The sequence below is a fragment of the Oncorhynchus gorbuscha genome, linkage group LG10, assembly GCF_021184085.1.
Source record: "Oncorhynchus gorbuscha isolate QuinsamMale2020 ecotype Even-year linkage group LG10, OgorEven_v1.0, whole genome shotgun sequence".
NCBI lineage: Eukaryota > Metazoa > Chordata > Actinopteri > Salmoniformes > Salmonidae > Oncorhynchus > Oncorhynchus gorbuscha.
The window spans coordinates 31348131-31374057 of NC_060182.1; the positions used below are offsets into that span (position 1 = coordinate 31348131).

At 41.0% G+C, this 25927-nt stretch overlaps 1 protein-coding gene and 1 pseudogene across 12 annotated transcripts in view; one reads left to right on the plus strand and one right to left on the minus strand.

The window, feature by feature from the left end:
• The window catches only part of LOC124045867 (ankyrin repeat and SAM domain-containing protein 1A-like), a 189225-nt gene extending 168367 nt beyond the window's left edge, over positions 1-20858 (minus strand). For all 11 annotated transcript variants that reach the window (XM_046365621.1, XM_046365619.1, XM_046365617.1 and 8 more), the window contains exon 1: positions 20445-20858. In XM_046365621.1, coding sequence (XP_046221577.1) covers positions 20445-20620 — 176 coding nt within the window. In that variant the 5' untranslated portion in view covers positions 20621-20858. The remainder of the gene's footprint in view (positions 1-20444) is intronic.
• Positions 20859-21582: 724 nt separating this feature from the next.
• On the plus strand, positions 21583-25084 carry LOC124045877 (annotated as a pseudogene). Its single transcript, XR_006840912.1, has 4 exons — positions 21583-22322; positions 22432-22517; positions 22640-22722; positions 22838-25084. The product of XR_006840912.1 is annotated as a transcription initiation factor TFIID subunit 11-like (transcript).
• The last annotated feature ends 843 nt before the right edge of the window (positions 25085-25927 follow it).

Here is a 25927-nt window from a genome sequence, read left to right on the forward strand (position 1 = left end):
GTTTGGGGAAGGCCCTTTCCTGTTTCAGCATGAAAATGCCCACATGCACAAAGCGATGTCCATACAGAAATGGTTTGTCGAGATCAGTGTGGAAGAACTTAACTGCCTGCACAGAGCCCTTAGCTCAACCCCATCGAACACCTTTGGGATGAATTGGAATGCCGATTGCGAGCCAGGCTTAATCGCTCCATATCAGTACCCAACCTCACTAATGATCGTAGCTGAATGGAAGCAAGTCCCCACAGCAATGTTCCGACATCTAGTGGAAAGCCTAACTAGAAGAGTGGAGGCTGTTATAGCAGCAAATGAGGGACCAACTCCATATTAATGCCCATGATTTTTGGAATGAGATGTTCGACGTACTAAAAACAAACACACTACATGACCAAAAGTAACGGAATTGTGAAGCAGAAGGAAATGTTTCTTAAACTTACAGAAGGCATGTAAGCAATGTTGTCTCTAAGCTGATCGAATTAATGCAACATACCGAAACAAAACAAACCATGCAAGACTTATTATGCAAAACTAACTAAGAGATTTGTTTGCATCGGAGTAGGATTCTATTGCATTGACAGGCAGGACTCCGGTCCATACTCTACACAGACCAATGCGCCATAACCAATCTGAGCTGCAGTAGGCCTATATGCAAATATAGCATTGCCATATATGGATCTGTGCCATTCACTTTGAACTGGACTGTGTATGCAGCATGAGTGGTCATGAGTAGATGTGCTTGTTTTCAGATCAAAGCGAGAGCTACATGTACCGACCTTATTAGCACAGGTATAATAATAGATAATGTGTAGTCAGGAATGGGGGAGAGATTGCTTCCTACAAGAGCAAAAAACATGTGCATTTCTAGCCATCTTTAAAAGGTGCATCAGGTAAATAGCTTTTCTTGTCTTAAAGGGGCAGTGCTGTATTTTGAGACAGGCTTGAAGAAGCTAAGTAGCCAATAGGCAGAGGGTAGCTTGACTTGTCTAATTCTCTGTAATAATGGTATGGGAATAATGATGCATTTTATTTTGTGAAGTAGTTTCTTGCATCAAACACCACAACAACATTTTCAGTCACCTTTTTTTATTTTATCTTTATTTAAAACTAGGCAAGTTAGTTAACAAATTCTTATTTAACAGTTCCTAATAATAATAATTCAATGCAGAATCAACCAATGAGCACATATTATGAGAGCTCGCAATTTTGACCAATCCTGCACTTTTAGTGCATAAAAGGGTTCAATCAAAAGGGAGTTCGTAATATTGACGAATTACTGCACTGTTACTGTGCAAAATGGCCCAATCCAACCACACATCAAAAAGGTTTCTCCCCCCTGACCTGTCAGCGTATTCTCGTGTGAAGATGTGTGATTGTTGATGGCCGACAGGCAGTACAATGAACAGAAATCAATCTCATTTGCCAACAAAAATAACAGCTAAACAATTAGCCAAATGATTTTGGAAACATGAGAAGGTCGACATTCAACAGTCACTTGGAATCAGCAAAGCACATGAGAATGTGAGAACAGTTCCCACAGCAGCTGCAGATCACCATGACTGAAGTAGTAGCAGGGAAGACTGTGGCAAGCTGTGAAAGAATCAAGGTGAGTGGTGTTTTACTCAAACGTTTACTCTGCTAAACTTGGTGGTCGGCACTCTGCTCTTCCCAGTCTGTCAGATTTGCCGTTTTAAACTCTGTAAAACCTAATACAGATCACAAAAGCATTGTAATACCGTTATAAAAATACATATCTGTTTTTACGTTTTCTGTGCTTTATCTTCCTAACGAATCACATTCAAGTATTTTGAAGACAATTTATGCGAAAGAAATATCAACCCTCAAATTGAAAGTGATCAGCTTTGAATCTATTTGGGTTTTTTTGTTGTGAGAGGGAGAGAGAGAGTAGGAATGGGAGGTGCATATGGGAGGTGCATCTCATATTTATAGAAAGCCACAAGCCTGATGGAGAGGAGAGGTGTGTGTGAGTGAGTGAATGTTTAATTGTTTTTGTATTATGTATTCTGCATAAAATCGTCCTAAAACTGAGCACATACGACTTTGTATTGCTTTATATGAAATTAACGTGAAAAAAACAACATTGCAAAATGTATCGCAGAATTTCAGAAAAGCTGCAGCAAAAATCAAGCATTTTTGGCCACAGAAATCACCCAAAACTGATTTACAGTGATGGCCTACCCCAGCCAAACCCAGACGACGCTGGGCCAATTGTGCTCTGCCCTATGGGACTCCCAATAAAGTCCGGATGTGATACAGCCTGGATTCAAACCAGGGACTGTAATGACGCCTCTTTCACTGAGATGCAGTGCCTTAGACCACTGTACCACTAGGGAGTCATTCTCTAAAGGACAAGTGGATAAACAGGTTAATGTCAAGCTCTACATGTTTTTTTTTCAAACGTCTCATGGAATGTAGGCTACATTGAAAACCACACATTGGCTGCTACTGTAGGCTGAATGACAGAACAGCTACAGTGGGGAGAAAAGTATGTGGACCCTTTGGAATTACCTGGATTTCTGCATACATTTGTCAAAATGTGATCCGATCTTCATCTTAGTCACAGCAATAGACAAACACAGTCTGCTTAAACTAATAACACACAAATGACTGTATTTTTCTTGTCTATTTTGGACACATCATTTAAACAGTCACAGTGCAGGTTGGAAAAAGTATGTGAACCCCTAGGCTAATGACTCCTCCAAAAGCTAATTGGAGTCCAGAGTCAGCTAACCTGGAGTCCAATCAATGAGACGAGATTGGAGATGTTGGTTACAACTGCCCTGCCCTATAAAAAAACACACACAAAATGTGAGTTTGCTATTCACAAGAAGCATTGCCTGATGTGAACCATGCCTCGAACAAAAGAGATCTCAGAAGACCTAAGATTAAGAACTGTTGACTTGCATAAAGCTGGAAAGGGTTACAAAAGTATCTCTAAAAGCCTTGATGTTCATCAGTCCACAGTATGACAAATTGCCTATAAATGGAGAAAGTTCAGCACGGTTGCTACTCTCCTAGCCAACCAGCAAAGATAACTACAAGAGCACAGTGCAGAATGCTCAATGAGGTTAAGAAGAATCCTAGTGTCAGCTAAAGACTTACAGAAATCTCTGGAACATGCTAACATCTCTGTTGACGAGTCTACGATACGTAAAACACTAAACGAGAATGGTGTTCATTGGAGGACACCACGGAAGAAGCACCTGCTGTCCAAAAAAAACCATTGCTGCACGTCTGAAGTTACCAAAAGAGCACCTGGATGTTCCACAGCGCTTCTGGCAAAATATTCTGTGGACAGATGAAACTACAGTTGAGTTGAATGAAGGAACACACAACACCATGTGTGGAGGAAAGAAGGCACGGCGCCATGGTTTGGGGCTGCTTTGCAGCCTCAGGACCTGGACAGCTTGCTATCATCGATGGAAAAATTAATTCAAGTTTATCAAGACATTTTGCAGGAGAATGTAAGGCTGTCTGACTGCCAAAAACATTTGGTTGAGTTTATTGCTGTCAAAGGAGGGTCAACCAGTTATTAAATCCAAGGGATCACATACCTTTCCACCATACACTGTGAATGTTTACACGGGGTGTTCAATAAAGACATGAAAACGTATAATAGTTTGTGTGTTATTCGTTTAAGCAGACTGTGTTCGTCTATTGTTGTGACTTAGATGAAGATCAGGTCAAATTTTATGACCAATTTATGCAGAAATCCAGATAATTCCAAAGGGTTCACATACTTTTTCTTGTCACTGTATTTCCATGTTAAAATGTTATGGGATGCATTTGCTCCATTGTTTTTGATAGGAGGCCACTCTTGTAGGCCTACATTAAGATCAAATAGCCAGAGTAGAATACTAGACCACTGTTAAAAATAACATAAAGTAAGTACAGCCTCAGTGTTCAAGGTAAACTCGTCGGAAGTTATCACAGAATTTTTACAATGTTCAAGTTTACACTCAGCAGACCTGAAATCGCTAAGTGCCCCCAAAAATTGCGGCAACATTGCATCCAAGTATGTTTTTATGTATTTGTAATACCTTCTCTGGTAGATGTTTTCTAAAGACATCTATTCCATCTGTGTGACAAAAAACAGAAACCTTTGCTTATTCCAAATTTGTAGGAGCAAAAATGGTAGAACATTTTAAATATGCCTTAATTTCTCAAAAATATAGTGACTATTAGCTTTCATTTGACATGCTCCTATGAACTTCACATATTGGTGGTCATTGGTCCTTATAGATGGAACATACAATTTATCCTGGAAAGCACACATTTCTTTACCGCAATATTGCATACAGAAAAGAAACGTCCAGAGCAAGAGCGAACAAAGCTCTCACTTAACAAGCAGTCCTAAATTCCCTCACAAGTAGTTTTTTAGAGGTAAAGAAAATATATTTTGACAAGAGAGACACCCTTGGCCTAGAAATAGTAACCAACACCTTACAGTCGATAGGGAGTAGGAGCAAAATCCCTGCATATAATAGTTGTGGACGGGGCTTCAGGGTAGCCTAGTGGTTAGAGCGTTGTACTAGTAATCGAAAGGTTGCAAGTTCGAATCCCCGAGCTGACAAGGTACAAATCTGTCGTTCTGCCCCTGAACAGGCAGTTAACCCACTAGGCCGTCATTGAAAATAAGAATTTGTTCTTAACTGACTTGCCTAGTAAAATAAATGGACAGTGGCAGCCTGTCAGGTTTAGCTCATTAGCAATCAGTTAGTTGACAGCTTTAGCTAGTTGTTAATTCAGAATATTTTTTACCATCATTTCAGCCTGTGTGTATGGCTGTGTAGCATGATTGAGTCTTCATAGCACATGAACAGCTCTCAGTGAGCGTCTGTTTCACACAGCATCTGTGATGCAGCAGGAGGTGAGGATAAACTGCTTACGCCACACGCCGCTCTGACAGCAGAGCATGTTAATGGGCCAAAAGAAGACACACTGGTGCCAAAGAGATGGAAAAGAAAGATACAGAATTTGAAAGACGAGGAGGATCAGATGGTGTGAGAAAATAATTCTTTCAGCATTTCCCTCAAACAGGCTGGCATTTACCCCACACTGATTTCCCAACAGAAGCCATGGCAGTAACTACACAGCCCTGCCAATCTCACCCTCTATGCTATATCCCAGGGGTCTCCAACCTTTTCTAGAATGAGTGCTACTAAAAAAGTTTTTAAAAAGTGTCGCAAGCTATTTATTTCTCTCTAGCTTTCAAAAAAGGCACATTCGACTTTTCTCCCCTGCAAACTTTCCCCGAGTTTTTAGTGTAAAATAGAAAGTAGTGCTGGGGAACGTCTCTGCCGAGTTATTTTCAGGTCTCTCCAGAGATGTTAGATCGGGTTCAAGTCCGGGCTCTGGCTGGGCCACTCAAGGACATTCAGAGACTTGTCCCGAAGCCACTCCTGCGTTGTCTTGGCTGTGTGCTTGGGGTCTTTGTCCTGTTGGAAGGTGAACCTTCACCCAGTCGGAGGTCCTGAGTGCTCTGAGGCAGATTTTCGTCAAGAATCTCTCTGTACTTTGCTCCGTTCATTTTTCCCTCGATCCTGACGAGTCTCCCAATCCCTGCCGCTGAAAAACACCTTCAATGCTGCAGAAATGTTTTGGTACCTGTCCCAGGATCTGTGCCTTGACACAATCCGGTCTCTGAGCTCTGCAGACAATTCCTTCAACCTCATGGCTTGGTTTTTGCTCTGACATGAACGGTCAACTGTGTGACCTTATATAGACAGGTGTGTGCCTTTCCAAATTATGTTCAATCAATTGAATTTACCAGAGGTGGACTCCAATCAAGTTGTAGAAACATCAAGGATGATCAATGGAAACAGGATGCACCAGAGTTAAATTTTGAGTGTCATATTTGCTTATAGTTTTAAAAGCCTGTTTTAACTTTGTCATTATGGGTTATTGTGTGTAAATTGATGAGGAAAACAATTCATTTAAGAATAAAGCTGTAATGTAACAAAATGAGGGGGAAAATGAAGGGGTCTGAATACTTTCCGAATGCACTGGACCTGCTCAAATAATGGTTAAGAAACAACACTAAAAGGGGGCCCTATAAAACCAGGTGAATTTCCCCAAATTCTGTTTTATATTTATCCACATTAGGTTCCCAGTTTTATTTTTCCTGGTTTTAGATTTTTTGTTTTTCACTCAAAATTACAAATTGTTCATAGAGAAACAACTAAATTAGATGTTTTGAGTCCATATCAATGCTTAAATCACATCAAAATACATTATATTTTTTAAAGTGTAGAACCAATTGGTTGTTGAGTGTGACATCTAATGTGCCAATCTAGCGATGGTTCTGTACTGCTGTAGTACAGAATAATTGATACAAATCATATACAATACTGTACAGTAAGCCTACGTTGACATTGGGGTGGCAGGTAGCCTAGTGGTTAGAGCATTGGACTAGAAACCAAAAGGTTGCTAGATCGAATCCCCGAGCTGACAAGGTAAAAATCTGTCATTCTACTCCTGAACAGGGCAGTTAACCCATTGTTCCTAGGCCGTCATTGAAAATAAGAATTATTTCTTAACCGACTTGCCTTGTTAAATAAAGGTGAAAAAAGTATGCCACTCCTGTGTTAACTGCAATGTTGAGTTGATGATATAGTAGCTGGGAGCTTGCGGTGTCTGATACTTGTTTATGATAGTTCGCGGTGGAACGTGAAATTTGCATGTATTTTTAGAATAGTTTGATGAGCTACTGATAGGTGGGTGGCGGTCAACCTGTTAGAGACCCCTGCTATATCCTCTACCGGCATTTTATTTGAAATAGCAAGCTGCTGTTTAGTTTCAGCTACAATCCACCCGTACGAACCAGGCAGCAGCAAATCCCAGTGATGCCAAGGACCCAAGGTTTCTCCTCATGCATCTCTGTGTTTCCTCTCTGCTCTGCTAGATGTTGGCCACAGACACCACATAAGATGTACAGTGGGGCAAAAAAGTATTTAGTCAGCCACCAATTGTGCAAGTTCTCCCACTTAAAGAGATGAAAGAGGCCTGTAATTTTCATCATAGGTACACTTCAACTATGACAGACAAAATGAGAAAACAAATCCAGAAAATCACATTGTAGGATTTTTTATGAATTTATTTGCAAATTATGGTGGAAAATAAGTATTTGGTCACCTACAAACAAGCAAGATTTCTGGCTCTCACAGACCAGCCTCTTATTTAAGAGGCTCCTCTGTCCTCCACTCATTACCTGTATTAATGGCACCTGTTTGAACTTGTTATCAGTATAAAAGACACCTGTCCACAACCTCAAACAGTCACACTCCAAACTCCACTATGGCTAAAACCAAAGAGCTGTCAAAGAACACCAGAAACAAAATTGTAGACCTGCACCAGGCTGGGAAGACTGAATCTGCAATAGGTAAGCAGCTTGGTTTGAAGAAATCAACTGTGGGAGCAATTATTAGGAAATGGAAGACATACAAGACCACTGATAATCTCCCTCGATCTGGGGCTCCACGCAAGATCTCACCCTGTGGGGTCAAAATGATCACAAAAACGGTGAGAAAAAATCCCAGAACCACATGGGGGGACCTAGTGAATGACCTGCAGAGAGCTGGGACCAAAGTAACAAAGCCTACCATCAGTAACACACTACGCCTCCAGGGACTCAAATCCTGCAGTGCCCGACGCGTCCCCCTGCTTAAGCCAGTACGTGTCCAGGCCTGTCTGAAGTTTGCTAGAGAGCATTTGGATGATCCAGAAGAAGATTGGGAGAATGTCATATGGTCAGATGAAACCAAAATATAACTTTTTGGTAAAAGCTCAACTCTTCGTGTTTGGAGGACAAAGAATACTGAGTTGCATCCAAAGAACACCATACATACTGTGAAGCATGGGGGTGGAAACATCATGCTTTGGGGCTGTTTTTCTGCAAAGGGACCAGGACGACTGATTAGTGTAAAGGAAATAATGAATGGGGCCATGTATCATGAGATTTTGAGTGAAAACCTCCTTCCATCAGCAAGGGCATTGAAGATGAAACATGACTGGGTCTTTCAGCATGACAATGATCCCAAACACACCGCCTGGGCAACGAAGGAGTGGCTTCATAAGAAGCATTTCAAGGTCCTGGAGTGGCCTAGCCAGTCTCCAGATCTCAACCCCATAGAAAATCTTTGGAGGGAGTTGAAAGTCCATGTTGCCCAGCAACAGCCCCAAAACATCACTGCTCTAGAGGAATGGGCCAAAATACCAGCAACAGTGTGTGAAAACCGTGTGAAGACTTACAGAAAACGTTTGACCTCTGTCATTGCCAACAAAGGGTATATAACAAAGTATTGAGATGAACTTTTGTTATTGACCAAATACTTATTTTCCACCATAATTTGCAAATAAATGTATTAAAAATCCTACAATGTGATTTTCTGGATGTTTTTTGTCAGTCATAGTTGAAGTGTACCTATGATGAAAATTACAGGCCTCTCATCTTTTTAAGTGGGAGAACTTGCACAATTGGTGGCTGACTAAATACTTTTTTGCCCCACTGTATGTTGTATGCACAGAGAGGTGTGGGGAGAGAGAAAAAGAGAGGTGGAGAGAAAGCAGTAGAAACAGATCCACAAAGAATTTGAAAACAAACCCAATTTTGATAAACTCCCATATCTACTGGGTGAAATACCAGTGTGCTATCATAACAGCAAGATTTGTGACCTGTTTCCACAAGAAAATGGCAACCTGTGAAGAAGAAATACCATTGTAAATACAACCCATATTTATGTTAATTTATTTCCCCTTTTTTTAACTTTAACTATTTGCACATCGTTACAACACTGTACATAGACATATGAAATGTCTTTATTATTTTGGAACTTCTGTGAGTGTAATTTTTCCTGTTTATTTGTATTGTTTATTTCACTTTTCTTATGATCTACTTCACTTGCATTGGCAATGTTAACATATGTTTCCCATGCCAATAAAGCCCTTGAATTGAATTTAATTGAAAGAGGACATGATTTCCCAACAGATCAGGAAGTGGCAAATAAAAAATAAATGTCTTCCACCAGTCAACATCCTGTCATCCAGAACACTGAAGAAACCTGCTCGAATAACAGTGTATCTATCCATCAATGTTCACATCAATATGATAGTGGGAAGTGCAAATAGACTCTGGAGAATACAGATTAGCTTGGTTTGTTCAAGACAACCATTTTAGCACTGACATTTCATAATATAAAACAGACTTCCTCAAATAAAATAAATGAGACTGAGCTTGGAAAAGCAAGAAAATGTCAGCAAAGCAGAAGTTAATACGTGCTAGGGCTTAAAATTGGTGGCCTGTGTACATTTTATTGAGGACAATTATTTCTCTCTCCTGACTTCAAGTAAAACATGTTTGAAGTCTGGGGATTGGCTGGGGTCCCAGCAGGTGGGCAGGAGACCGCTGAGAGAAGCAGGGAGGGAGAAGGAGACAGAGGGAAAGACACCAGGCCAGGGAGACCATAACTTCTGGGGCAGGAGCTCCCTTATTGCCTGGGCTCAGAAACACGCCTGGATGAAAGTGTTACTGTATGTCTCTGGAACTAGTTATAAACAGACTTTATCAAATACTAATGGACACATTACGCCTCACAAAACTCTGTCTCTCATATCAGGAGGACACACATTTTGTCCTCCAGTGCCACTGAGGTTATTCACTGTGTTGGGTGGAAGAAGGGTCATTCAAACAAACACATCATAGTGGAGAGTTCATTAGAGGTGTCTGTTTCTCTAGTGAAATACCAGACTCACAGTCGAGAAGCGGGTCCCTTTTCTGTTTGTTTTAACACAGTAACCGCAGTGGGAACCTATAAATAACACTGGTTTCTGTCGGGATCCAAGTTCTTATCTGGAACTAATGCGCTGTAGGTTTCTTGTCAAGATTAGCTTCCATTTCTGCCTTCTCATTTTGGGCAGAGAAAATAACAATGGAACAGTTGAGACTTAAAAGTTTTGTGTAATTGTCTTTCTGGAAACTACCCACCCAAATCGCAAAATCTAATTTGATAACCCAATTGGGGGAGGGTTCTATTCTGTTTAGGCCCCCAGTCCACAAAGATGTTCATTTTAAGGCAAGGACTTAAGCTAGCCTGTTTCTTACATACAGTCCTATTCTTTGTTTTTTTGAAAGATGAACAGTGAGCACAATCAAAGTTATGCAGTGAAACAACCTGCAGTTGAAGTCAGAAGTTTACATACACCTTAGCCAAATACATTTAAACTCAGTTTTTCACAATTCCTGACACTTAATCCTAGTAGAAGGTCCCCGTCTTAGGTCAGTTAGGATCACCACTTTATTTTAAGAATGTGAAATGTTAGAATAATAGTAGAGAAAATGATTTATTTCAGTTTTTATTTCTTTCATCACATTCCCAGTGGGTCAGAAGTTTACATATACTCAATTAGCATTTGGTAGAATTGCCTTTAAATTGTTTAACTTGGGTCAAACGTTTCAGGTAGCCTTCCACGAGCTTCCCACAATAAGTTGGGTGAATTTTGGCCCATTCCTCCTGACAGAGCTGGTGTAACTGAGTCAGGTTTGTAGGCCTCCTTGCTCGCACACACCTTTTCAGTTCTGCCCACACATTTTCTATGGAATTGAGGCTTTGTGATGGCCACTCCAATACCTTGACTTTGTTATCCTTAAGCTAACTTGCCACAACTTTGGAAGTATGCTTTGGGTCATTGTCCGTTTGGAAGACCAAGCTTTAACCTCTTACCTCTACCCGACACACAGATGCGTCCCATCTAGACATCTGGAAATGCAAATGCACTATGCTAAATGCTAATAGCACTCGTTAAAACTCAAACGTTCATTAAAACACACATGCAGGGTACTGAATTAAAGCTACACTCATTGTGAATCCAGCCAACAAGTCAGATTTTTTAAATGCTTTTCAGCGAAAGCATGAGAAGCTATTATCTGATAGCATGCAACACCCCTAAAGACCCGCAGGGGACGTAAACAAAATAATTAGCATAATCGTCGCTCAAACCGCACAAATAAAATATAAAACATTCATTACCTTTGACAATCTTCTTTGTTGGCACTCCTAGATGTCCCATAAACATCACTATTGGATCTTTTTTTCGATTAAATCGGTCCATATATAGCCTAGATATCGATCTATGAAGACTGTGTGATCAAGGGAAAAAACAGCGTTTTATAACGCAACGTCATTTTTTTTTTTTTTTAAGTTGACGATAAACTTTCACAAAACACTTCGAAATACTTTTGTAATGCAACTTTAAGTATTAGTAAACGTTAATAATCGAGCAAATTGATAACGGGGTGATGTATATTCTATAGCTCTACGTCTAGAAATAATGTCCGGATAAATCTCAACCAAAATATCCTGTTGGAGACCGGAAGAAATGGGCTGTCTATTGTTCGTTTGACCAAGAAACAAATCCTAGGCAAATGACAAGACTGTTGACATCGTGTGGAAGCTGTAGGTATTGCAACCTCGGCTCCAGGTAATGTGGTTTCTATTCAACAATACATTCAAGTGGCGCATTGATATATTTTCCAGTTTTCAGTGATCAGATCTTCCTGCGCTTTTCGATGAAACGCACGTTCTGTTATAGTCACAGCCGTGATTTAACCAGTTTTAGAAACGTGTGAGTGTTTTCTATCCACACATACTAATCATATGCATATACTATATTCCTGGCATGAGTAGCAGGGCGCTGAAATGTTGCGCAATTTTTAACAGAATGTTCGAAAAAGTAGGGGGTAGGATCAACAGGTTAACTTCCTGACTGATGTCTAGAGATGCTTCAATATATCCACATAACTGTCTTTCCTCATGATGCCATCTATTTTGTGAAGTGCACCAGTCCCTCTTGCAGAAAAGCACCCCCACAACATGATGCCGCCACCCCTGTGCTTCACGGTTGGGATGGTGTTCTTCGGCTTGCAAACCTCCTAATTTTTCCTCCAAAACAATGGTCATTATGGCCAAACAGTTCTATCTTTGTTTCATCAAACCAGAGGACAGTTCTCCAAAAGGTATGATCTTTGTCCCCATGTGCAGTTGCAAACTGTAGTCTGGCTTTTTTTATGGTGGTTTTGGAGCAATGGCTTCTTCCTTGCTGAGCAGCCTATCAGGTTATGTCGATATAGGACTCGTTTAACTGTGGATATAGATACTTTTGTACCCGTTTCCGCCAGAATCTTCACACGGTCCTTTGCTGTTGTTCTGGGATTGATTTGCACTTTTCGCACCAAAGTACGTTCATCTCTAGGACACAGAACGCATCTCCTTCCTGAGCGATATGACGCCTGCATGGTGTTGGTCCCATGGTGTTTATACTTGCGTACAATTGTTTGTACCGATGAACATGGTAGCTTCAGGCGTTTGGAAATTGCCCTAAGGATGAACCGGACTTGTGGAGGTTTACAATTTTCTTTGAGGTCTTGGCTGATTTCTTTTGATTTTCACGTGATGTCAAGCAAAGAGGCGGTGAGTTTGAAGGTAGGCCTTGAAATACATCCACAGGTAGACCTCCAATTGACTCAAATGATGTGTATTAGTCTATCAGAAGCTTCTAAAGCCATGACTTTTCTGGAATTTTCCAAGCTGTTTAAAGGCACAGTCAACTTAGTGTATGTAAACTTCTGACCCACTGGAATTGTGATAGTGAATTTATAAGTGAAATAATCTGTGTCTGTAAACAACTATAATTTATTTTTCAACAGGAAGAACAGCCAAACACACATCCAGGCTGTGTAAGGGCTATTTGACCAAAAGGAGAGTGATTGAGTACTGCATCAGATGACCTGGCCTCCACAATCACCCAACCTCAACCCAATTGAGATGGTTTGGAATGAGTTGGACCACAGAGTGAAGGAAAATCAGCCAATAAGTGCTCAGCATATGTGGGAACTCCTTCAAGACATTTGGGAAAGCATTCCAGGTGAAGCTGGTTGAGAATGCCAAGAGTGTGCAAAGCTGTCATCAAGGCACAGGGTGGCTACCTTGAAGAATCTCAAATATAAAATATATTTTGATTTGTTTAACACTTTTTTGGTTACTACATGATTCCATATGTTATTTCATAGTTTTGATGTCTTCACTATTATTCTACGTGTAACTATTTTTTTATAGCTTACAGCAATGATAATCTGCCACTGTCACATGGCAGGGCCAAGTGAGGCCTCTTCACAGAAGCATCTCTCTGGCTTCACCCCCACATCTGTGGAATTCATCATGTGTAAAGGAGGCCCGCCACCTACCTCTATTAGCCTACTGCTTTCTCCAGATTTTTCTGACAAGACAAACATGTTGATTGTAAATCTTACATGGCCTCACATTCAGACTGTCATCCCAAATTCAAATACTTTAGGAATGCCAACACATGGGTGTTAGATTTTACAGCTACCACATCTTTCTCCTAGATGGAACCAAAAAGAAGTTCAGAGATCACCCTTCCATCCCCTGAACGTGACACTCACAGCATGCTGTTAACCAAACTTCTAACTTAGCTCTTAGCTACTGGAGACACTACCTGGGTGCCAGGCATTCTACTGAACTACCATTTAATTAGCATTCTCTTCCTGGTTCACCACATGACTGGGTGGGTAGTGTCACATTGCTGTTAACATTACACTACAGACAGATTCTAGGAATGCATAAGTGATTCCTGCAGAGAGCTCTATGGTCTGTGGAGACACCATGGTCTCTTGAGTGGCTGAAATGACTGCGTGATTACTTATCACGACACCCTTTGCTCTGTTTCCCTGCTACGGACAGATATGAACAGTCAATTGCACAAAGTGGACAAACCAGTCATGCTAAATGAAGGACAGAACATGCATGCATGCATAACAGAGAAACCAAATGGCTTTGTTTCATTAAATATGTGCATCGTTCCATTGCAAGCACTTCTGTTGTTGTTAAAAAAACGATTTATTTATATTTATTTATTTATATTCTTTGGTTGAATTTTTTTTAAATGAATATCGCAAGCTACAACATGATACCATTTTTGGCACAATTTTCTGCATCCTGTATGAAGGAGGTTGGAGGATGGTTCAAAAGCCAATGCTAAATAGCGTTAGCACAATGACTCGAAGTCTACAGCAACAGTTAGCATGCTAGCTGTTCCTGTTCATCCACCTCTGGGGAAGTAGATAAATAGCTTCATTGCCAAAATATCAATCCATACCTTTAATATGGTGGAAATTACAGTCTTTAGAGCTAATTACAGGTTATTTTTCTTTATAGAAAATTCTTAGGCGGGCCGGGCGTCTAAATATTAATTTTCGGGATGGAAAAACAGTTTCAGCGTCAACTTAAATGACCAAAACCAGATAGAAAGCACGCACAAAATATTTTGAACTATATAGACTTTTTAATAATACCATCTTTGAGAACAATAAAACATAAGCTAGACACTCCGAGAACTGGATTTTTTATTTATTTTAAAAACAGGGATCCAGGGCACATACCTATTGATGTTGTTATAATGTTTGAGCAGAGGAACACAGCATTAGTCATGGCAAAACGCATAGAATTTCAGTTAGTTGACTTTAAAACTGCTAGATTGGCTCTCAGTGGAAACATTTGTAGAATTGCAGAAAACATGCATTACAACAGCAAAATTCTCTCCGCCGCCAAGATACCTTTCTAGCTAATAGGCTATGTTAGAGTTTACACTTCCTCTTCCAAAGAACTGTGGGGAAGTTAAAACAATGAAACTTTCTACCAAATCTATCCATTTAAAAATGCATTACTTCTACTTGCCATTATTATTCACCTGATAAGACATTTATTTTTGGGCTAACATGAGGGGGTCCGGTCCCTGGGTTGCCGGTTTGCCTGTGTGGGTGTCCCTAGGCAAGAAAAGTTTGAAAACCCCTGGACTAAGCTAAAAAAAGAATGTGCTAACAAGGCATTGGCTATTTGGTCTCGAGCTGTTAGCTAGCAAGTTACATTTTCACAAGGGTGGTCCAACTACACAGGGACCGACCAGAAACCTTACATGCAAGAAGATTTGAGTGGAAGCACAATTCACTTTCTGTGACCGTTGTTGCACAATTGCAGCTTGGGGCTTATTATAATCACCACTCGGATTTAAGCAGAAGAGCTGAGCCTGGCTGGCACACACATCTTTCCTCCCAGTACCTTCCTCTGTGGTTACTGGTTAGGACCCATCTGACGTCTGTACTCTGTAAACTCTGTCTAGGCTACATATTTCTTCAAATGTGTTTTTTAATGCATATTTTAGCAAAACAAGACCAACAAACCTGCAGAACTTAGGGCCTCAGTGTGTATGTAGCCTACACTCTGGGTCACTCAGGGCAAGAACTTAATTCAAACTTCCTAAAACCTCATCTGGCAAAAGGTCCTGTCCCTTGACCACTTCCCCACAATGACATTTCACAAATGGTGACAGAAGCTAAACGCAAGCTTACATTTCAGTTGGCCTACTTGAACGAACTAATCACGACTGCCACAGTATCTAGCTACAAAATAGCCAAAGTATATTCAGCTTTCTTGACTGAGGACCTACAGTACTATTAAAATAGTGAATTTGGAGAAAAGGGAATGCATTTAAAAAGGTATGTTGTACCACTGCACTGAAAGCTCTCTTTTTCCATTAGGACACTTAGTCTAGAAAAAGCCCAAACTGTTCCCTGGGGCCTGATAAATATGAAAAGGGATCCTCTCTGTGCTGTGTCAATGGGACAAAGGAGCTGGCTGTGAATTTAGGAGACAACACACAACCCTTCATCTGGCTAAACTCTGAGTGTCAGTTCACTCAGTGCTGCTCCACACATTCCTCTGTTAATTTCCCCCCAATGGGCTGGGCAGGCCAGGCTCTCTCTCTCTCTCTCTCTCTCTCTCTCTCTCTCTCTCTCTCTCTCTCTCTCTCTCTCTCTCTCTCTCTCTCTCTCTCTCTCTCTCTCTCTCTCTCTCTCTCTCTCTCTCTCTCTCTCTCTCTCTCTCTCTCTCTCTCTCTCTCTCTCTCTCTCTCTCTCTCTCTCTCTCTCTCTCTCTCTCTCTCTCTCTCTCTCTCTCTCTCTCTCTCTCTCTCTCTCTCTCTCTCTCTCTCTCTCTCTCTCTCTCTCTCTCTCTCTCTCTCTCTCTCTCTCTCTCTCTCTCTCTCTCTCTCTCTCTCCTGCCATGGGCTCCATTTACCTCTGCCTCCAGGACTGGAAACCAGCAGCTGGGGTTGTTTGGACAACCTGGGACCGGAAGTGCCAGAGAGGAGCTCTTCCAGTGGACCTCCAGGATCGACACGGATCATGGGGCCAGAGTGAGATGTGGGCAGTACATTGCATTAAGTGTACAGTACACTATTTGTAAAGGCATAGCTTGAAGTGAATGTATGACACAGTGCTTCAGCACTTCTGCTTCTTTGTTGATCTTGAGCCACTGGAATAAAACACATCCATTGACACAAAGAACATGTGATAGGGCCTAGGCTATTGCAGAGAGGTTTGCACCGCGGCAGTAAAAAGGCCATATAAGCAATCTAAAATAACAGAGGTAAATTATATTTAAATGGAAGTCAATTCAGGAAGTGAATTGATATTCAACTTGTCAACTGAATACCACATGTGCTGGCATTGACTGGCAGATGGCATGTCATTGAACCCAACCCTGGTAAACAGGAAAGTCTTATCAGGCGTCAGTCTGCTGCTTTTCAGTCGGGAAGGTTAGTATTGATGCTGAGAAGGTAATGTTGACGCCTTGGGCTCCCCGTCTCTCACTAGGATAGCTGTGGGGAATGCTATCCAGTGTCATTCCATCCATTTCTCTTTCTGTTTCAGAGTAACACAAAGCACATGTGGGGGTTCTGAACATGAAGGGCTCAGTGTGTGTTCAATTGCATCTTCCATTCAGGTGTTCAGGAAGAGCAGACATTCTGCAGAGGAAAAGCTGTGCTCCTGCCTGGCTACGAAAACACCACAAGTCTCAACATGTACTCCATTCCATAGGAAGAATGGCAAAAATTCTGCATAAATACAACACACCATCACCAATGCTGACAGATACTGTGTGAATACAAATCATGTTACATGCATTGTGCAAAGAAGGCCAACTACCTATGCTGTGCCTGTGCTAACAGATGTCAGTGTAACAACAACCTATATGGATTTTCTGGAAATAATATTGCTCAATGTCAAATTTCTACATTAGTTGGAACAACAACCACATTTTGCAGGTGACGTAGTTCAACATGAAAGTTGAACAGGCACAGATGTGGGCCTAGGCCTAAAGATCACTTATTTTCCACCATGAAAATAAGCCGAGCAAGCTGCACACAACACAGGCCAACCGTCTTTAGTGAAAGAACTCTATTGAACCGATGTCTGAATCAGTATGGTAATTTCACAGATGCTCCTAAACCGGGGGGGGGGGGTCAAACTCATTTGACGGAGGGCAGAATGTCCGCGGGTTTTTGGTCATCAATTAAGACCTAGACAACCAGGTAAGGAGATTTCCTTCCTAATTAGTGACCTCAATTCATCAATCAAGTACAAGGGTGGAGCGAAAACCCGCAGACTCTCGGCATTCCATGGAAAGTGTTTGACACGTGCCCTAAACGTATTGTAATTTTCATTACATGCGCTAAATCAAATGTCACAAACAATAGAAAATCTCCCCCTGGGCCACTTGGGGGTAAGCATAGGCTACATGTCCATATTTCCGTATAGCTCATATATAAACAGAGGCAATGCTAACAGTATATTTGAAAAGCTAAAGATCTCATAGATCTTCAGAAGTGGATATTACTAGGCTGGGGATATTCACAGTCTATAGACCATCAGTTTATTTATTTCCAACGAGTGCTAGACAAACATTATCTAAGAGGTTGGTTGCCAGCCATTGATTAGGTGAGCTAGACCAGGGAGCTTCAAGTTCCTTGGAGTCCACATCCCTAAGGACTTAACAGGGTCCACACACATACCTGCACAGTCTTGAAGAGAGCATGGCAGCACCTCTACCCTTACAGGAATTTGAAAAGACTTGGCATGGGCCTTCAAATCCTCAAACACTTCTACAGCTGCACCATCGAGAGCATCTTGACTGGCTGCATCACCACTTGGTATGGCAACTGCACTGCCCTTGACTGCAAAGTAATACAGAGGTGGTGTGGTGAGCCCAGCAGATCACTACGGCTGAGCTCCCTGCCATCCAGGACCTCTACAATCAGGCGGTGTCAGAGGAAGGCCTGACGAATTGCCAAAGATTCCATCTACTCAAGCCATAGACTGTTCACTCTACTACCATCCGGCAAACAGTATTGGAGCATCGGCACAGCTTCTACCCCCAAGCCATAAGACCCCTAAATTGCCAGACTGCTAAATAGTCAATAATGGTACCCGAACAATCGGCACTCACACTCTTGCACTGACTCTAAGCACACTCACTAGACTTGATATGCACACACACACTACAGTGTCACTCCCTCACACGTTCACACACATAACACACAGGCATACCGACACCACAACCTCACACTCTTTTACACTCATAATTTGCTGCTGCTACTTTGTTCTTTATTTTACTCTTTTACCCGTCTTCATGTACATATCTGCCTCAAATACCTCTGCACATTGATCTGGTACTGGTACTCCCTATATATAGCTTCATTCTTGTACATTTTATTTTATTCCTCATTATTTACTTTTATTTATTTATATTTTTTGACTCTGCATCGTTGGAAAAGGTTCATAAGCAAGCATTTTACTGTAAAGTCTACACCAGTTGCATTTGGCGCATGTGATAAATACAATTTAATTTTATACAATGGGCTCATCATTTCCTGCCCACCCACAGATCTGTAACAGACAAGCAGGGATGGAGGCAGCCTTGAATGCATCCCGACATCCCTGAATTGGATTTCCGATTAAGAGGGTTTCATGTAATTAGCTAGAGTACATTCAGTGTAGTGTACAGCCTGTCATGAGTAGCACAGCGACGCATCACCTAGGGGCTTTTAGCCAACACTTGTCTCAGCCATGGGACGTATGCACCTCGATGAGGCTTTTAGGAGGTTGATTGACAAGGCTGCTATGCACCTGTGTGTGGCCAGCATTCTAATTTCAAGTGGTTTATCTAGTCCTAGTGTTTAAAACAGGAAATAATGGAAAACCTCTCTCGTTGGGCATGTGTATTGTGGCATAGACCTCAAGAGAAATATGTTCTCAACATGTTCTTCCACTACCCCAACAGCACACTGCCCTTCTCTTGTTGACCAAGTACGCACCATAACATAACAACAATGGCCTCTTTAAAATGCACCTTGAGTTATGTTACGGAATACACAAAGGGCACCACTGGTCCCAGGGCAATTACTAATAGCCTAGGTCATTGTGTATTCCCTTCCTCCCATTTCTCCTGCAACCTTTACCTAAAAGGGCTGTAGAGCAAGTGTCACCAAAAATAGTCTCTCTGACATTATTTCTCACTACTCTCAGTGGGCATTCCAAGTGCACTCCATCTATCTAATCCCAAAAACAACAAATATGTGTTATTAATTTAATAACCTTGAGCAAGACAGACTGAAGTTGTTTTTTTAAGTAAAAAAAGTAAAAAGTAAAAAAGAGAGCATGCAACTAACTAACTGCCCAGTCCACCGACAAACTCAATTCCTTCCACCTGCTAGTAGAGACAAGTTTCGGGATGACATGGTGCAACAAAATGTAGGGGGAAGAATCATGACCCATTTTACTCACAGATCCTGTTTTATTGCGTTTTTCTTGGTTTATGTAAACGAATTTCACCGTGGCATACGAAAATGAATGGGTCTGGCGTCAAACATTAATAGGCATGTAGCCTATTGGTTAGAGTTGGGCCAGTAACCGAAATGTCCCAGAATTAAATACAGAGTCGACCATACCACAAATCTGTCGATGTGCCCTTGACAAAGGCACTTACTTAACCCTAATTCCGTAATACTATGGCTGACCCTGTATAGAACAACACATTTCACTGCACCTGTGACAATAAAATAAACATTTTTATAATTATGCTAGGGCGTTCGTAGACTATTTTTCTCAACGTTCCAAAATGTCTAGACAAACCAAAAAGCATGTGAGTAGTTAGGTTCACACACAAACAAATGACGACTCGAGGTTGCAATCTACTACATATGAATATCTTGAATATGTAACGAGTTTTATGTTGCATTACATTTATTTATTTTTCACTGACGATCATCTAACAAAGAGGCACTTCATTGCGCGTGCATGGCTACGTGAACATGTTATTAAACATGGCGAAGCAAGGGTACACTGCAAACTAACAAATTAATAGCTGCTGCTGTTATTGCAACCGAAATACAATAAACTGATTACTCCGGGAGGTTGTTTACTGAACGTGGCTGTGCCGTTTACAACGTGCCCATGCACCGACGTTCCTGTTCCGAACATCTCGCGCTCTGCCTCCCATTCATCCACTGATCTCCCCTACCTGAGAAGGCTGGACAGCGGGTGAGAAGCATTGTGACCACTGATATTGCTGCTTCCACCAGTCCCCGATGATCCACTGCCACTTCCAGTCGATTGTCGTTTCCCAGAAAGAAGCTTTTCCACAGCGGCAAGATTTCCAGTGCGCGCCGCCTCTAGGAGTTCCTGCTCCTTCCCCATCTCGGATAGAGTAGGGGGATAGAACACGGGAGAAAAAAATCCTTTGCGGTCCTCTACCAATCTCACAGGCGTACTGAGGAAAACAATGGTTCCCTGCACGACTGGATCACTCTCCCGGCAACACAATTCTCCAGGATTGTTCTGATCTCCCACTGTAGCTCCGGGGAAAAGTTTCGTTCAGTACCACGGAGCAAACTTCCTTCGCCCAGTCTCATGCGCGCGTCACTTCCTCGAAACTGGCCCTAAGCTGACGTCGATCAGTCATTCTTTTTCGTAATTTCTCATTTGTGATTATTCTATACCAATATGCACAAAATATATCTTTGTACTAAATACAGTAAGTGCACAGTAAGTACACTGTACATGTGCACATGGTTGTACATGCAATAATCAACTATGTTGGCATCCTTTTTCTCTCCTTAAAAAAACTGTAGGATCGTTAAACACAAAATATATGTGGGTGCCAGAGTTCAATGTATATTCCATTTAATAATGGAGGCTATTGACATATTGATATAATTTAACTTCGATTACCAAATTACATTTAGCCAGAGCATCATCTGAAAAAAAGCATAGTATTTTATTTCCCATTGACAAGCCAAGCATTATGACTAGTTGAATGGAAGTACTCAACTAAAGCACTGGACAAAATATAACTGTGTGTGTATCTTTACTCAACTGACAGAGAAAAGACAACTATAAACAAAGTCGCACATTGTTTTCAGTATTCTCTCAATAAAGACCAATGAAGTTGGAAAGGAGTTGTCACTAGTTACCACAAGCACAATGTCCAAATTGGCTATATCGTAACAAATCTTGAAAATAGAAATGTGGTTTTTGGTTTTAATTTAAGGTTAGAGTTAGGCGTAAGGTTAGCAGTGTGATTAAGGTTAGGTTTAATAAATACATTTTAGAAATGGGCGGGGTTTATGATTTTGTGGCTATAGTGACGACCCGGGAAAAGGAAGTGGATTTGAGCAGTAGCTTCCGACCGCGAATGTTCTAAATTCAAAACATTTTTCTTTCGCGCTTTTGCTGGTATTTTACTAAAGCAGCTAACCGTCAATAAATGAGATATACTGAGTTCCACGAGGCTAGTAAGTGAGCGTAGTTAACGTTAGCTGTGAAGTAATTATTTTGCTAGCAGCTAACTAGTTTGTTTCTGGACTCGACCATTGCCGCTTTGACTGTTGCATAATTATAAGTTCGATTTGTGTGGTAAGATTTCAAATGAGCTATGGCAGACCCGGCTCTGATAAAGACTGAATCCAACTCTAAGATATCATTGGCTGCTGGAGAAAGCCCTAAAACCGAAGACACTTTAGAAGTACCCGTGACCTCGGATGCAGACACTGAAGATCCATCCTCACAATCAATTAAGTGTGTTGTTGGAATAACTATAACTTAATAACTATAACTTATAAAGAGTGTCATGATATAGAAACAAATTGCCCCCCAAAGTACTGGAACCCTACAACAACCTCACAACAGAGCTCACTAGCCTGACTCAATATATAGTTATTATTTGTTACATCTTCCCTACAATCCTGTTTACTTTGCATGACCTGCTGAAGGACTCTATGACTGGAGATGAGGATGAGGGAACCGCAGGTCACCCTGCTTCCAAAAAGCTGAAATTGGAGCCTGAGAAGAAAACGGAGAGGTGCCAAAAGGTTGACGAGGATGACATACAGAAGATGCGGTAAGGTTCATATATTCTACATTGTATTAACAAAGCGTTTGTGGTAACTGCACAACAACATATTTGTTGCAAGAATTCGTACATGAACATTTTCCCCTGTGTTGTCCAGGGTTTGTCTCTCATTGTCTGAGGAGCAGCTTTAACTGCTATGAGATGTACAGACGATCTGCCTTCCTTAAAGCTGCTATAAAGAAGGTAAGACCTTTAGGCAGTTTTATGTAAGACTTCATCAGAATCTGTTCAATTTCAATAAGAAAATTCACTGATGCATGTATGCTGTATTTCAACATATGTTTATCTTTACCTGGTTGATACAGCTGATACAGTCCATCACAGGATCCTCAGTCTCTCAAAATGTGGTTATCGCCATGTCCGGTATTTGCTGGAGAAATAGTGGAAGGTGAGTAAAGGACATCGCTGGGTCAATATTGACCAGATGAGTTCTTGATTGTCTTGCATCTCCACCAACAAAGACTGAGGCATTTTTGACTACTCTACGTTCTTCTGTTTGGCAGCTGTGGATATGTGTGAGAAGAGGGGAGACATGCCTCCCCTGCAGCCCAAGCACATGAGGGAGGCTAAAGAACAGAGCAGATCCCCAATATAAAGCACAATAACATTCTCTTCCACTGAGCCACTCATGCCTTGCTGATTATAGACTGACAGAGCCAAGTAGGGATGTAATTCCACCTTTCAGATGGTGGCAACTTACACCACTTTATCATGTTCATTCTCTCTATTCCAATGTCCACTGGCATGGAGAATGTCTGGCCATGAAGGCAAATGCAGTATACTGCTGTCAGGAATAGTCCGACTCCAAAGTCAACCTGTGTTAGTTGAGGGTATTTCTTGGATATACTTGTCAATAATAGAACGTTGGATGAAAATATTAGATCAACTTAGTGTTTGTATATGTGACGCTTTATTATTTGAGCTGAAGCATAAAGCTGAAAGAATGTATCCAAAATTGGTCCCTTCTAGTGCCTCATGGAAAAATTGTTTTAAAACCAAATTTGGGTCAGTAGCTGACATATTTCAATAAATAAAATGTATTATCTTCTCATTAATGACAGGTAGTCTCGTAAATTGAGTTTGTGTGTGTGCATGTTATAGGACACTAACCTCAAGCCTGCACTCTGACCAATAAATGTGTAAAAACCATACTGTGTAAAGATCAGTCACCACCCTACACTAGGAGAATAGACGGCACACAAATAAAGGTTGCGTCAATATTTTATCACTTAGAAAAATTCTCACATACTAATTTGGTTCACAGAACCAAGTTTACATAAGTATTATTGAATGACATTAAAACATCTTGGGTGAGGAATTCTAAGCAAATGTTACACAAATTTGACAAAACACAGTCAAGAGGGTCTCAACAAATGTATCAGGACATTATCTTCTCTGGGATGATTCTCACTGTCACACTAAGAAAGTGCAATTTCCAGTTAATGTACCACACTTAAAAGTGCAAATAATCCACAGAGCAAAATAATAATCCATTTGATTTTTACATGTACACACTCACTCCTTCCACAACAATGAGAATACTATATTCTTGCAAAGTCATTCTAATAACTAAAGGGACAGAGTATGCCAGGCCCACCCCCTCATGCATGGCACTATTTGGCTGGCTCCGGGCTGTTGTCATGGTAACCCAGATCAGTTGAAGGGGCAGAAGAAGTGTAACTTGACAGGCTGCCCCGTGTGTGAAGAGGAAGCTGGCTGGGGGCTGAGTGGTCACCCTGCTGCGGATGGAGAGGGTTTACAGAGTTGTTCTAGGGAGGGGGTGAGCATGGATTTGAGTCAGTCATACAACTGCAGCTTTCCTTCCACATCACTTACAATAACCAGGTTTAGACGGATTGGCTGACAACGTCAAGAAAATGTGCGCGCATCGATATGGCAGGAAGTCGTGCATTATGATTCTGAAATGTCAGATGGCAGCCTCTTGTCATTGTTGCTAGCTATGTGGGAAATCAAATGTGTCTCGTATCACAGATTATCCATTATATTGACCAGATACTCTAGTGGCTGCTCAAACAATGAAACGTCTTCAAAAATGGAAGGCAGTTGGTGGGACCATTCTAGCCAATGAGCGTGCAGATACATGCACATCGGTTTCCACTAGTTATCGTCACAGGCACAAAGTCAAAATAGGCTACGTGAAAATAAATCAACAAAAACGTGCTTTTTGGTCTTAATTTAAGGTTAGGCATACGGTTAGCAGTGTGGCTGGGGTTACATTTAAAATCACATTTTAAAAATATATATTTTAGAAATGGGCGGTGTTTGCTTTGAAGCTGTGGTAGTTTGTGAAGACCAAACACAAACTATAAAAGTGTTTTTTTCTCAAAGTTACCGGGTTGTCACGAATCCTACTTCTATCAGTAGACTCCTAACAACGTAATCATTGCGAAACTTCTATTTGATCAAATAGCTCTTAGCCGTGGTATATTGGCCATATACCACAACCCCCTGAGGTGGCGTATTGCTATTATAAACTGGTTACCAACGCAATTAGCGCAGTAAAAATAAATGTTTTGTCAAACCCGTGGTAAACGGTACTTTCAGCCAATCGTCATTCAGGGCTCGAACCATCCAGTTTATAATGTTATTGATACCATGTCTTGTTTTGACCAATCTCATGTCTATGCTAATTGTGCAAATGTATTTATGTTTAAAAATAAATACATTTTGAGACAAAATGTTCTCAAGTATCTAAGCCTACCCTGTCTGTTTCGCCTACATCGCTTGTTGTTCTTAATTATACACTGGGTGGGTCGAGCCCTGAATGGGAATTTAACCGCAAAGTTATTTTTACGTGCACTACATCGCGCACAACCTTTAACCGCAACAAATCAATATGATGAAAACGACTCTGATGGGAACATGGACATATTGTTTTAATGCGGATTATAGAATATTCACATGAAAATCTGTCGCCAATTGGATGGAAACCTAGCTACAGCCAAGGCCATGCAAAAAAAAAACTAAAAGCAAATATCTACAATCAAAAAAACAATTGGGTAGCAGTATGTATTTTCTGAGAGTTGTTGATGTTATTCGTAACGGAATCACTACTATCACTATTGTTACACTGAATGTGACCTTTAGGGAATGTTCAAATACAAACATGCATGACGAGGGAAAAAACTGACACATTAGACAAGTTCATTTGTTAACCTTAGGCATTTTCACTTTTACATTAAAAAAATAATAATAATTGCTTAAAACCATTCTCAGGCTATGGGTACAACATAATTCATCCTTTGCTTCATGCTACATCTCTCAATCAGAATGTAACACTATCATTCATACATGAATCAGAAGGCAACCAGAGAAACAAGCCCAGAGGCTTGGTACTGTGGTAGATTATTATGGCCACCAGAGGTCTCGCAGTTCCACTCAGAAGAGAGTGGAGAATGATGCTAAAAGCTCAACCAAGGGTTAGTTAACTTGTTAGCACCATACCACATACACAAGTCTCTTCTTGACACAATTGACTTTCTCCCTATTCACACTTGTTTTGCTGAGTGTGACTTTGATCTAAGTAACGTTAACCCAATGTCTCTCCTCTTAAGTACCAATCTTCCGAGACA